At 31.9% G+C, this 13,662-nt stretch overlaps 1 protein-coding gene across 1 annotated transcript in view; it reads left to right on the forward strand.

Moving 5' to 3' along the window:
• LOC146540449 (uncharacterized) overlaps positions 1–13,662 on the forward strand; it is a 76,001-nt gene that overhangs the window by 5,405 nt on the left and 56,934 nt on the right. The window contains exon 2 of the mRNA XM_085199226.1: positions 5,396–5,449. Coding sequence (XP_085055352.1) covers positions 5,426–5,449 — 24 coding nt within the window. The 5' untranslated portion in view covers positions 5,396–5,425. The remainder of the gene's footprint in view (positions 1–5,395; positions 5,450–13,662) is intronic.

Consider the following 13,662-nt stretch of genomic DNA (forward strand, 5'->3'; position numbering starts at 1 on the left):
TATTTAAATTGATAGCTTATAAAAAAAACCTCAAGTTCTCCAACAGAAGTACTAAAAAAAAATCTTCTTCACGCTGTATCCCGCACACAGTAGGGTAGGCAATCTGAGACACTTCGTTCCCCTTTTTCGGCTAAACTCTAGAGACATTGCATGTTGAGTGGTGGGATCGCGCTTAACCTCGACTCCAAGGCGAAAAAATAAAAAAAAATATAAATTTAATTAAATATTTCATTTCCTCGACTGGGGATAGAACCCACATACATTCCCGTTTATAGGCACACCCTCATAGAAATATTATATTTAAATAAAAAATGTATTATATTAATTTCTGCAAAGATCTAATAAAACCTTACTAAAAATATATATGAAACAGCATACCTTTCGTATTTCATTTTGTGGTTAACCCATTTCAGGTTATACCAAACGAAATTTCCGCGTACAACGAAGTTCCAAAGATATACTCGTAATATTGTATAAACATTGCATAACATAAAATATTGGCCAATGGTATGTAAAATCTCAGATTAGCAAATGCTTAAGAATTGGCATCAACTAAAATTCAACATTAAATATTTTAATATAAGGGTAGACAGAGGGAACCTAGTGTTAAAACACTCAGTTCCTTACTTCCCGCTGAATTTTCGAGGTAATGCATGTTAAATGGTGAACTCTACGTAACTCTTTGCCTATGTTACTAGAGCGAAGATACGAAAATATTAATAAATATTTAATTTCCCCGAGTGGGATTCGAACCCATAATCGTCGCGCTTACGGCCACTGTGCCAGGACTTTTCGAGTCTTTGTGTTATTTTAACTTACTTGTAATATATCAACTAAATTTCAAAGATATTTGCTAAAGCCATTGTTGTATGTTTTAACAATTAATAAATTTGAAAATGACATGTTTTACAGTTGAATGTCCATTACAAATATTTTTTCATATTTATTACTTAAGTAAATTATATATTTATTGATACGAGTATCAACAATTTTCATAAAAATCAGAAAAAAACATTAGATTTTTAGTTTCTGTACCTAAATTTTATATATAAATGAGTTAATGCCATTTCTACAGCACCAGTCTGAGTGTGAAACAGAGATAAATGTAATCGAGTTCCCCGCGAAGAACCGTTCGAGTCAGGTGGGAATGATTTACGCAGAGATTCGGCTCTCTCATATTGAATGGTAATAATATTTCCTCTCTTAGTCCTAATGGTTAGGTTCCCTTGGTTCCTCGCAAGGGAAGTATTTGAGCTGAATTACCTCCAATATAGCGAAATTTTGGGAGATAAAGAATTGAAGTCGTTTTTTTTTTAAATATTTAATATTTTCATTTCTTCGCTCTGGTGTCGAATGCAATGCCTCCACAATTGGGGGAAAAATGGGGAACAGAGTGTTTTAACACTAAGTTGTGTGCGGGATATAGCGTGAAGCTAATTTTTTTTAACTATATGTTTCTGTATATAAATATAGAAACTTTACATTTACACAATATTATATGAAATATTATTTCTGAAATGGAGATAAATGCAATCGGGCAAAGGCTCAGCAGTCTGAGAGAGGTGGAAATGATTTATGCGAAGATTCGCCCCTCTCATATTGAATGGAAATAATGTTTTCGTCTCGAAATTTTATTTATGTTTCTGTTCATTTTACCCTTTGTGTGAACCGACCGTATATTTCAGGATTCTTTATTTTGACTACATTGTTACTTGCACTGGAGACAATCTAAATATCTGGACTGGAGAAATATCTAAATTTTTAAATATGTTTTTCTTATTTTCAATTTGAACCCATTTATTTGTTTTTAGAATGGTCTAGGCCAACCTTGAAAATTGTAAAAAGATATAACGTTATTAATAACACACACAGCGATCTATTGTTATTATAATATACTCTAATTTCTAATGAACGTAGAGTTACGTCAATATGAGTGATATATACATACATACTATATATAATAGATTAAGAAAATCCTAATTTTACAATTTTTTTTGAAACAAGACAAAAACCTACAAAAAGCTCTGGAAATTCTTTCAGGTTACCACCTTAACCTAACTAGAATATAATTTACGATTCAAAACACAAAATTTTTAAATCTGCAATAGCATTAAAGTACTTATTTAAAAAAAATATATATATCAGCTTAGCATACAGCAGGATAGGCAAAGGAAACCTAGTGTTAATACACTCCGTACCTCACTTACTGCCGAATTCTGGAGGCAATGCATATACTGCAAGTACCTACTTATTCCTGTTCTAATAATTGAAATATGATGTTATTATTCTACATAACAATAATAATTTAAAAACAAAATAATATAAAAACATTTGAATATAAATTATCACTGGCCTGAAGTAGTTTATCAAAGCTATCATCCTATAAGTAAATGCTTAAGCTCAGGAGGACCAGACCTCATGAATCCTACTTGGATTCTGGAGCTGACGACAATAAACGCTGGAAATAAATTTAAATCACATGTTATGACCAGACTCCTTGTTGCTACAATTTATTAACACTCCGGACGTACGTACAAACATTTTTGTATATATATATATTTTATTTATTAGTATTTAGTGTTTTGTATGGCGTCTGCAGGATACGGTACCAGATTAACTTGATTTTTATTTAAATGAGTGCTTTTTAATGCTGCATTTAAAGTTATTAATTAAAGTGAAACAAAAACGTTTTTATATTTTAAATTGTGAGAAAATTTAAGGTTTTATTGACACTAGTCGTGGTGCAGAGGCACAAGGTGTGACTGGTTGAAGGTTCAATTTCTGCTCGAGAAAATGCAATAATTAATATTTTCGTTTTTTCACTCTGGAGTGTTTTAAGGTTCCCTCTTAGGTTCCCTCTGCGTTTTCTAATAAAAATTATAAATTTTACATTTTAACCACGGCCATTTTCTCTATCCATTTAAATAAATAGCAAAATAAATCCCTAACTAGGTGAAAAGCCACCGGGCTATCTCTGTGAATCCCATTGTCTAGAAAATAAGCTACGTATGTTTAATACCGAGCAATTGTATATATATAATAATCACAGTATATGTACCTTATTCTTATATGAAACTTCAGTTGGGAAATCGTCAAATCATTGAAGGAAAAGCGATGTTTTTATAACATTATTATTATTATTTATTTAATATTTATATTTCCATTTCTTCGCTCTGGTTAGCCTCGACGGCTAAGGGCGGGGTCAATTCCGCCTCAACAAGCAATGCCTCCAGAATTCGGCGGAACGTGGGGAACAGAATGTCTTAACAGTAGGTTCTCTCTGCCTACCCACGCAGCATGTACGGGATAAAATTCATAGATGAAAATAATCAAAAAAGTTATTATTATTGTTAAAAAGGAATAATTGTCAAATAATAATTGACAAAAAAGTGATATAATTTGTCTTATATTTTCTCAAAATCTATATAGATATACTATTTTGAGGCCAGTCATGGCATACGGGCACGAGTGTGTAACTGTAAACGTTTCTGGTTGTGAGTTCGATTCCCGCTCGAGAAAATTAAATACTTATTTAATATTTTCATTTCTTCGCTTTGATATCTAGGAAGGGAGGTTCCCTCTGCCTACCGTGTTGTGTGCGGGATATACCGTGAAGCTGGAAATTATATATTCTATAGTGAATATCTACAATATAAATAATACAACGATAGTAAGAATCTCAATAAAACTCTGTCTAAATTAAGAAGTAAAATTACATGTATAATATAATAAATTTGAAATAAATAATCGACCTGAACTACTTCCTGACGCTTCTAGCAATATAAAACATTTTTTTTAAACGTCCCATAATTTTAGTATACGATTTCGCTACCGTACTTTTACGGAGATTTCTCATCTAAGTTTGATGACCGCTAGCGGAAGCTGGTTGCCGTCAGATTATAGCCGGCCACAACTAGCAACCTTAGAAAATAGTTCTAGTAACAACACGAAAAACAAATTAATACTTTATCACAACAATTTAAAGTCTATTTTACGGTGGCAGGATTAAAATGCGGCAACTTTTTACGAAATTGCACATTAAAGTCATATTTGATTATTATAATAAATTTAATCTGTTTAAGTAAATAAAACGTTGGGCTTGGATAATGTTTATGGTATAACCAGCCTCCTTTGGAAATTATTCAGTCAATATTTTTTACACCGTTATACTAGGCTATTAGTACTATCTGAAAAATAACTTCTAGAAGATTTTTATGCTTATATTTTCATTATATAATATACAATACTAGTGTTTTATGGCTGTTTAATTTTTTTCGTATTTTGGTGGGTAGTCCACAAATAATAATTTTCACAAACTGAAATGAAATCAATTAAGACGTTTCTAAGATTAATGTGAACAAACGCACAGACAAACAGACAGGAAAATTAATCATTGGTTTTGGTTTTATTAAGTTATTAATGCGACCAATATTTTTTTCTTATAATACCTTATATTTACAAACACCGATCCGTTACGATTTTGTTATAAATATAAATGTAGGCACATTTTTTTAGCTTCACGCTGTACCCCCACATAACAGGATAGGCAGAGAGAACCTGGAGTTAAGACACTCCGTTCCCCATTTTCTGCCAAATTCTGGAGGATTTTCATGTTTTACCTCGACACCAGAGCGAAGAAACTAAAATATTAAATATTTCATTTCCTCGAATGGAAATCGAACTCACAACCTATACACGAATGTGCCCCTACGCTACAATAAGCTTCTATGTAAAGAGATACAAGTCTCGATAATATAGAATGACAAAATCGAACTCTCCAGTGCTTGTAAAAGGTAACTTCAGTACGCCTTTGAATTGTAAAGCGTCTGGTTTTCGCAACTACGCGTGGTTAGATGTACATTTTGATTTTCCCGAACACGCCAGGTCAAACCACTTAATCCAGGTGTGGCTGATCCTCAACCATTGTAGCTTGGAGGTTAATATAATTTAAACCTGTTGAACGTAATTTATAGCTTTAGATTTCATTTATTTGCAATTTATACCTGGTATATCTAAAATTAGTTTTCCATTTCGGAAATCATGGAATTGTAATTTTTGTAAAAACATTATGGCGTAGGGCGTGGGAAAGGTTATGGATTCGATTTCCATTCGAGGATGTACAGTATTTAATATGTTCATTTCTTCTCACTGGTGGTTAATCGCTTCGTTGAATTTCGATACTCCACACGCAATGCTTCCAGAATTCAGTGGAAAGTGAAGAACGAAGTGTCTTAACACTATGGTCTCTGCTAAGCCAAAGGGAAGAGACGCTTAAAAAATATAAAACATTTTTAAAACAATATAAAATACCATAAATATATAAGCTATTTATATTCCTATAGTACTAAGAAAAAGATAATAAACAGTTTTTACAAGTACAACATTTCTTTTGCAGGAACGATGTAGAAGAATGTAGCTCTACAAAATGTCGCAGCGAGATTTCTCGGAGGTATGTTCGCATTATTGTCATAGATCGTAAGTAAATAGCTGTCATTGCATTCCAATATATTACTTCTTTAAATATTTTAATGGGTTTTAGTTTGTTTGTTTGTTAAGTGTAATTTTTTAGTTTAAATTAAGAAACGAAAGAAAATTTTGAATGATTTTCAATTTTTACTGTGCCTAAATGGTATCTTCTTTAAATTAGTTTTAAATTAATACGTCTTGGAAGCCTGACGTTTCGGACATTTTGCAGTAGTCCGTGGTTACACGTGGTGGTAGACTGGGTTTGCATTCGTCTATCAGTTAACATAATTCTTATATCAAACTAACGCCAACGAATTCTTAATTGCCTCGCGTACTACCCTGGATTCTTACAGAATGAGCTGACTGTATCTTGCCCTCTGGTATAGTGGGTTTGAGATTTTAAATTTTTACGAATGAGTCCCAGGTCGTAGAAAATTTCCAACCGTCCTCTCTATTGAAATTAGAATGTTGCGGATTATTCTATCGATACACGAAAATTTAAATGTTTCAAACTTAGTCCATACATTTCCTTAAAAGTAATGCTTTCATGTAAACTCCAAGTTATTTTCTGCCTCAATATACAAAAGTAGGTTCTAAACAGTGTACCTATATAGAAATAAAGCTGGTATATTAGGCTTATACCGACGTCTGGGATTACGACATAACAGACCGACTCAAATGGGATACAGCCAAAGAAAATACCTTTAAAGACACCCGTTAAGGCTCGCTCGGACGAAACTAACAAAGGCCATTGAATTGTTATAATGTAGTTTTACTTTGACAATTAGAAAACTTATGTTATCTATTTAAAGAAACAACAACTTTAGAGCAAATTTTATTAATAATTGCTATTAAAATTATATAATATACTAGCGGTCTGCTGGCGGCTTCGCCCGCTTGTAACCTATAATACTTTTTTATGCTGCATTTGCTAACAGATTGTTTGTACAATTTATACAATTTTCACCAAACAATACAACAGAATATAATAAGAAAAAAGTAAACCTGTTCACTAGTTCCAGAGATATTAGCGTCTAAACAAACAAAATAACCAACAAACTTTTCTGTTTTATTATATTTGTATTGAACCAACTACATTGAAGGGTGTTCATAGCAAAAATCTTTCAAAAGTGTTTTCAAATTCCCGATCACGCCGGGTCAAACCGGACAATAATTTGACAATAATTACAATACAATACAATTTGACAATAATTTGACAATAATTACAATACAATACAATTTGACAATAATTTGACAATAATTTGACAATAATTACAATACAATACAATTTGACAATAATTTTGACAATAATTTTGACAATAATTTTGACAATAATTTTGACAATAATTTTGACAATAATTTTGACAATAATTTTGACAATAATTTATAACAGAAAATGATATTTTTCTTATGAAATTCTTATGCACGTATGTTGCAGTTTATCTAACCTTACTAGGTGAGATCTAATATTTATGTAATATATGCATAAAGGCCTTGCCCACGCCTCGTTTTAATCACATCTTTGGAACCGTCTCAGAATGCAACTTTTAATATATGCCTAAATTGACAATCTAGTCTTTAATGTTCTGAAATTAGAGTTGATTTTAGTTTGTTATGCGATAACAATGACGAAGCAAGTTATATTTAAAGTACTACAAATTCATATTATAATTTCAAATTCAAATGTGGCCAAGGTGCAGATGTGAGGAACGGCGTGGGCGGGGTAACAAATGTTCCCTTTTCCCATTGTAACACGTAATAAAAATTGCTTTACATCACTATTTGTACGTTTATTTATTTATATTTTCGTTGTAATTCTGAGTATTTCATATAACTATAATATATGCTAATACTATAACCAAAGAAAAATGCATTATTTAAATAAACATTTTTAAATTTAATAACAATAAATTTTTAATGTGCGTTTCTACAGAAAAATACTTTATTAGAAAACGTATAAAAATTTTAACGCAGCGGGCTTCGAACCCCCGCCTCTTGGAAAACGTCCAAGATACTAGGTAAGCGTATTCAAATTTTAACGTATATTAAAAACCTTACTATGTAATATGGCTTAGATTCCAAAAGTCGCAGTTTCAAACCCCAATACGTTCAAATTTTTATACGTTTTCTAAAAAAGTATTACAATAAGTTAATAATAACTAATTTATTCTGAGTTAACAATTTTTCTTTTCACAAAATAAACATACCTTAGATAGAAACGGAAATACTTATATTTTTAAAAATATATTATTTTACTTGTAAGCTATTAATATTTTATTAGTGCTATAAAATATTAATATTATGAATGCACTTATAAAAGTAGCTTTGTCATACATAGTTAGCATATTATTATATATTTAGAAAGTCGAAAGCTTGTTCTGCAATCAAAATAAAACAAGCTTAAAAATAATTAGAAGCTAGTCTTTCATATATAAAAGTACTAAAAAATAAAAAAAACTATAGATAATTTAACCATAGACACCAAGAGTTTAACCACAGTTAAAGAACCATAGATTAAAGATATTTATTTTAGTATTTGTACACATATCATTTAATATGATAATATTACACATAAATATAGACGAATAAAACAGTATATACGACGAATTTTGTCGACGAGAATGTCCTTTTTTGAAAGTCGGTTAAAAATACAAATAGAATGCGAATTTTGAATGTATGAACACACGGTTTTTAACATACTAGACGGATTTGAATGAAACTTTTTTTGTTTTTATATTAATTAATAATCATTTTAAAGACACCTGAGGTAGTAAAGCTAAACTGTAAGAAATATTGAAATATTGTCTTGACCAAAGCCTTTCTCCTTGATATGTGACAACTAAAGAATACTAAAGATTGCATGGTCCGGATCGGTCGAAGTCAAAGTTTTAATTTTTAGAGGCTAGTCTAGTTTAGTCAAGCGTGGCTCCCATACGATAAAATGAAATATTTAATATTTTCATTTTCTTCGCTCTGGTACCAGGGCAAAAGTCCGACGTAGAGTTCCAATCATGCAATGCTTCAAAATAGGGAACAAAGTGTCTTATCACTAGTTTCCCTCCGCCTACCCTGCTGTATGCAGGATACAGCGTGAAGCAGATAGTTAAAAAGGCTGAAGATAAGAAATCGATGCAATGTATCTAACAACTTTAATTTTATCTTATTAAAAGTCGTTAATTACGAATTATAATCTGCTTACTCCATATATATACATAATAATTAACGGCAATATCGGTGCTTTTATTATATTTACAATGTAAATGTATCAGGCCCAACATTATATAAAATTGTAAGTTTATTTTACGATTTAACAAGTACTTATAAATAACTCCCGGGCCTCCTATCCACACGCTTTAATGGATATCTGTAGTTTAGTTTCATCATTATCGGGCAAATAACTAATATTAGTTTTTAGCATACATTTTTTTATGGTCAACCTTTAAGTGTTATAGTTATTTTGTTAATAATAAATTTAATTAACTATAAAATAATTAATAAGTGATCAGCTTCACGCTGTTTCCCGCAAACAGGGTAGGAGGAATTAAGTGTTAGTACAGTCCGTTTTTCATTTTCCGCTGAATTCTGGAGATGTGCGTTGATTTGCTGGACTCAACACCGCTCTTTGCCAGAGCGAAGAAATGAAAATATAACTCAAGTGGGGATTGAACCCACCAGCTTTTACTTAAACTACTGGCCTCATTGTGTAGATAATGATAGACATAAGTTTTGTCTGTCCGCTATATAATCACGGAACAAAAGACGACAGCGACTTCCTTTTATAATATTACAAAGAAATTTATAATGTACATATACAATAAATACAAGAAGTTTATAACCCTAGAGAATAGAAATTAGTATGACGGAATTATAATACAAATATTATTTTAATAAGAAATAAAGTTAGAAATATTTATTTTATTTTATATGTCCATTTCTTATAACGACAGTAAAACTAGGCGTTGAGTTCCGCTACTCAACACGGCATGCCTTGAAAAATTCGGAGGAAAACGGGAAACGTAGTGTCTTAACACTAAGTTCCCTGCCTACCCTGCTATGAGCGAGATACAGCGTGAAACAACTATAAAACAAACAGATATTTCATGCTTATTCCATATCTTTTAGAGTTATCTATCTTTTGCATATACCTTAACAAATTAATCGTTTTTACCCTGTAAATTAACGATGGACTATAAAATTTCACCCACGCAGCAATATCGGCACAAACCTATAATGCCCGACAAGCGTAGCAAAATCTCATTTATTGCAGCTTATATACAATGCGGTAAGCGCGAGTCATTTAGTATTTTACAGCTAAATAACTTCAAGGTACATTATTAATATACTATTTTATGGGAGACTGTATGGAATGAGTCGCAGGTTCGAATTCATTTGAATTAAAATGATGAAATTAATTATATTTTATAATTATACATATACATGCAAAGTTATTTTTCGCTTTACGCTGTATTCCGTATGTGGCAGGATTGACAGAGGTAGCCTGGTGATAAGACAATTCCCACCTTCTGCCCGAATGGCGAAAATCAACGCTACGTTTTCCCTTGTCACCAGAGCGAAAAATGAAAATGTTAATAAATTATAACTAATGGCTCTGAGTGAGAATTGAACTTACAACCCTCGCGTTTACAGACATAACCTTGGGCCACTGGGTTACGACGACCTCAGACTAGATCGAGAATATAATATAATCAACTATAGGAATATTCTTCAATTATGCAGATATTTTAAATTAAAATTTAGTTTTATTTTTTAGTGACTCATAAAAAAGTTTTTTTAAATACCTCAGTGACACACACTGCCTACTATTTATGCGGACATGCAGCGGAGACCGAGGTTGTCGTGGCATGTTTAAATATTATTACCTAATTATAATTCAAGCCATATTCTTTAATATAACATTTGCATATAAATATAAGCTATTGTTTATTGTAATCAAAATGTTATTGATCCTGGTCAAGTTAAGAGGCCAGTCGTGGCGTAGGGACACAAGGGCGTGGTAATAAACGCAATGGTTGTGAGTTCGATTCCCACTCGAGGAATTGAAATATTTCATATTTGCCTTTTATCGCTCTGGTGTCAAGGTGGCATGGTATCTAATTCCGTCACTCAACACGTATTGTTTCTAGAATTCGGTGGACTCCCTAGGGGGAACCTAACTACTCTAACTACCCTACTACACGCAGGATACAGCGTGTATGATATAGTTTCATAATAATGTAATAGTTTCATAATAACTTTAGTGTATATAAATTACATATGGTAGGCAGAGGTAACCTGGGAACCTAGTGTTAAGACCCGTGCCCCTATTTCCTACTAAATTTTGGAGATATAGCGTGTTTAGTGCCGGAGTTGAACGCTCTGGTTTGCCTTGACACCAAAGCTAACATATGAAAATATTAATTACTTCAATTCCTCAAGTGGGAATCGAACTCACAACCTATTGCAGTTACGACCTGACCTCTATTTACACATTAAAATCCGTAGATATTCTAAAACAGAAATATTTCCACACTAAATACCCTCAACTACAAACTTTGATAGCCTACCTACAAGAAAAATTTATTTTCCAAACTAACTTAACTATTTTACGCATTGTCGACTAACCGGCCGTTCTCCTATTAGACAGGCGAGTTTAAGTAGCGATTGTTAAACGCTTTACAAAGAGTCGTATTTTAGAGGATGACGAGGTACACTAATAAAAGTTCACAAATATATTTTGTTTATTTTAGCCTATATCTTTGTTATAAGAATAAACTTTTTAAAATATCATTTTTGTACTAAATTTTCAAAAAAATATTATAGATGTTAAAATACAAGCCTAGTGTTAAGACACTCCGCTCTCCACTTTCCACTGAATTATGGAGGCTTTGCGTTTGGGAACTCAATGCCGCGCTTCTTCGATACCAGAACGAGAAAATAAAAATTTTATATATTTAAATTCCTAGGTTAGAAATCCAACCCACAGTTACACCTTTACAGTCGCCCGCTTGGAGCCCTGCTCCGTGACGGCCTTCTCGTACTTTTTATTTATAAATAAATTATTAATAAAATAAAATAAGAAATTGCAATATAATTAAAAGTTGTCCACAATCAACATATTATATCTATCTTCTATATACATAAAATCGAAAGTTCACTCACTCATCACGAAATCTCAGAAACTACTTGTGCTAGGAATCTATTTCTATTTTGCATAGGAGTTACTTATAGGACGTAGGTGCTCGCTAAGATGGGAATTTGCAATATTCGACTTCCAAGGGGTTGTTTTTGGGGTTGAAAGTTTGTATGAAACTTCGTTACTACAAATGCCGGGAGTCTCAAATTTTGCATGGACATCACTTATAGAACGTAGGTACTCATGGAGACAGAAATTAATAATAACGTATTTCACGCAGGCGAAGCCGCGGGCGGGCCGCTAGTACTTATATATTTGTCTTAAATGAGCCGGCAAAACGAACGCCGAAGCCAAAGCAATTCAGATCGGCGGTATTTTAATTACTAACTGTACCTTCGACTTATTACATTACTTCTTTACAATGAATCAATTTTAACTATTGTATTCTTTTATATGCAATACTTTTTAGTTCGACTTTTTCTTTCTTTTAAAAGTAAATTGGTTGTTTTTAATGTGGGTGGTCTGCGTGAATGTTTTATTTAAGGTTTATTTATAAATTGGCGAGGTAAAGGCTACGTTCTCCGCTTTAAGAATATATTCTCCGTATTCGCGGATCATTGCGAATTTCAACGCCACGAATTGTCTTACTGGAGCGGGGAATTAAATTAACCATTAATAATACTCGAATAAAAGTAAAACCTATAAACATATCATTATATTAAATTTCTAATTAAATATGTTAATTTTTTTTAATATTTTCAAAAGATTAATATTTTTAATATAAGTTCAATACTAATACTATAATAACACACATTTAATACTTATAAATAATTATACGATACAAGTACCTTTAAAATTAACTAATTATAGGAACAGAGTACGAAAACATGAGAGGTTTCAAATTAAATAAACAAAATTTTGATGTTTACAGTGGCACTTTAATAACTAATTTCAAATTAAAAATAAACGTAATATATATTTAAATAAAAGAATAAAACCGTAGCAAACATTTTGCATCACACCTCCATAAAAAAATATCTCACAACATTTAGAAAAGAATGGCGTTAAATATCGCTAGAGAGATTATAGCTAGCTGTAAAGCAAGGAAGTAAATCAGCTTCACGCAGTATCCCGCACACCCAAGGCAGTGGCGGAACCCAACGCCGCGCTTTGCCTCGACACCAGAACATAGAAATGAAGATATAAATTGAAATAAGTATTTCAATTTAGAAAATTACCTTCCGTATATATATTTATGGCGTTGAAAATCGCTTACGAGATTGTAGCTAACTGTAAAATGGCTTACGAAGTTAATTATAAGCAATTAGTATTTAGCATAATATATGAGCACATTCCCATGATGTATACGTTCTTGTACTGGACGGACGGAACGAACTACAGTAGGGTTAACAAGTTGTGACCGCCTTAAAATTAGCTGTCGATGGCTGCGTAGATTTGATTTTAGGAGTTTTCTTATAATTATTTTCATCCAGAGAGATGAGAGTCCACTTTACAAAAACTTAGAAAATCTAACTTCAGGTGGGCCACAACTTGTTGACCGTACTGTACATAAGATGTATTTGTAAAATTAGTATGCCTTACCCAAGAGGTAAAGACTGGAAATATATAAAATGGAATTTTATAATTATGCATTTAACTAATTGTCTTATCTTTAAGCAGGTTTTATATTTTAAGGTACAGACTATAAAGTATAAGCTATTATTATCTTTATTGGAATATATATTTCGTAAATAATCTATAAAAATAGCAATTGTATTTGAAAAAAATATATAAATACTAATTTTTTTCACGCTGTATCCTGCTGGGTCACGTCACGTCACGTCTACCTCGACACCGAAATGAAAATATTAAATATTACATTTCTTCGAGTGATAATCGAACCCACTATTACCACAACCCATCGCGTTTTTACACACTTGGGCCCCAGCACCTTGGCATTAAGAATTTTAAAAAGCTATAACGTTAGTTGTATAATGAAGTCATCTTGTTAGATAAAATTCTAATTTAATCTTAAACAGGAAGTCCAACATAGCTTTACGCTT

Source organism: Heliconius melpomene, chromosome 2 (genome assembly GCF_056956725.1).
Source record: "Heliconius melpomene rosina isolate 202511_hmr_F chromosome 2, ASM5695672v1, whole genome shotgun sequence".
Classification (NCBI taxonomy): Eukaryota; Metazoa; Arthropoda; class Insecta; order Lepidoptera; family Nymphalidae; genus Heliconius; species Heliconius melpomene.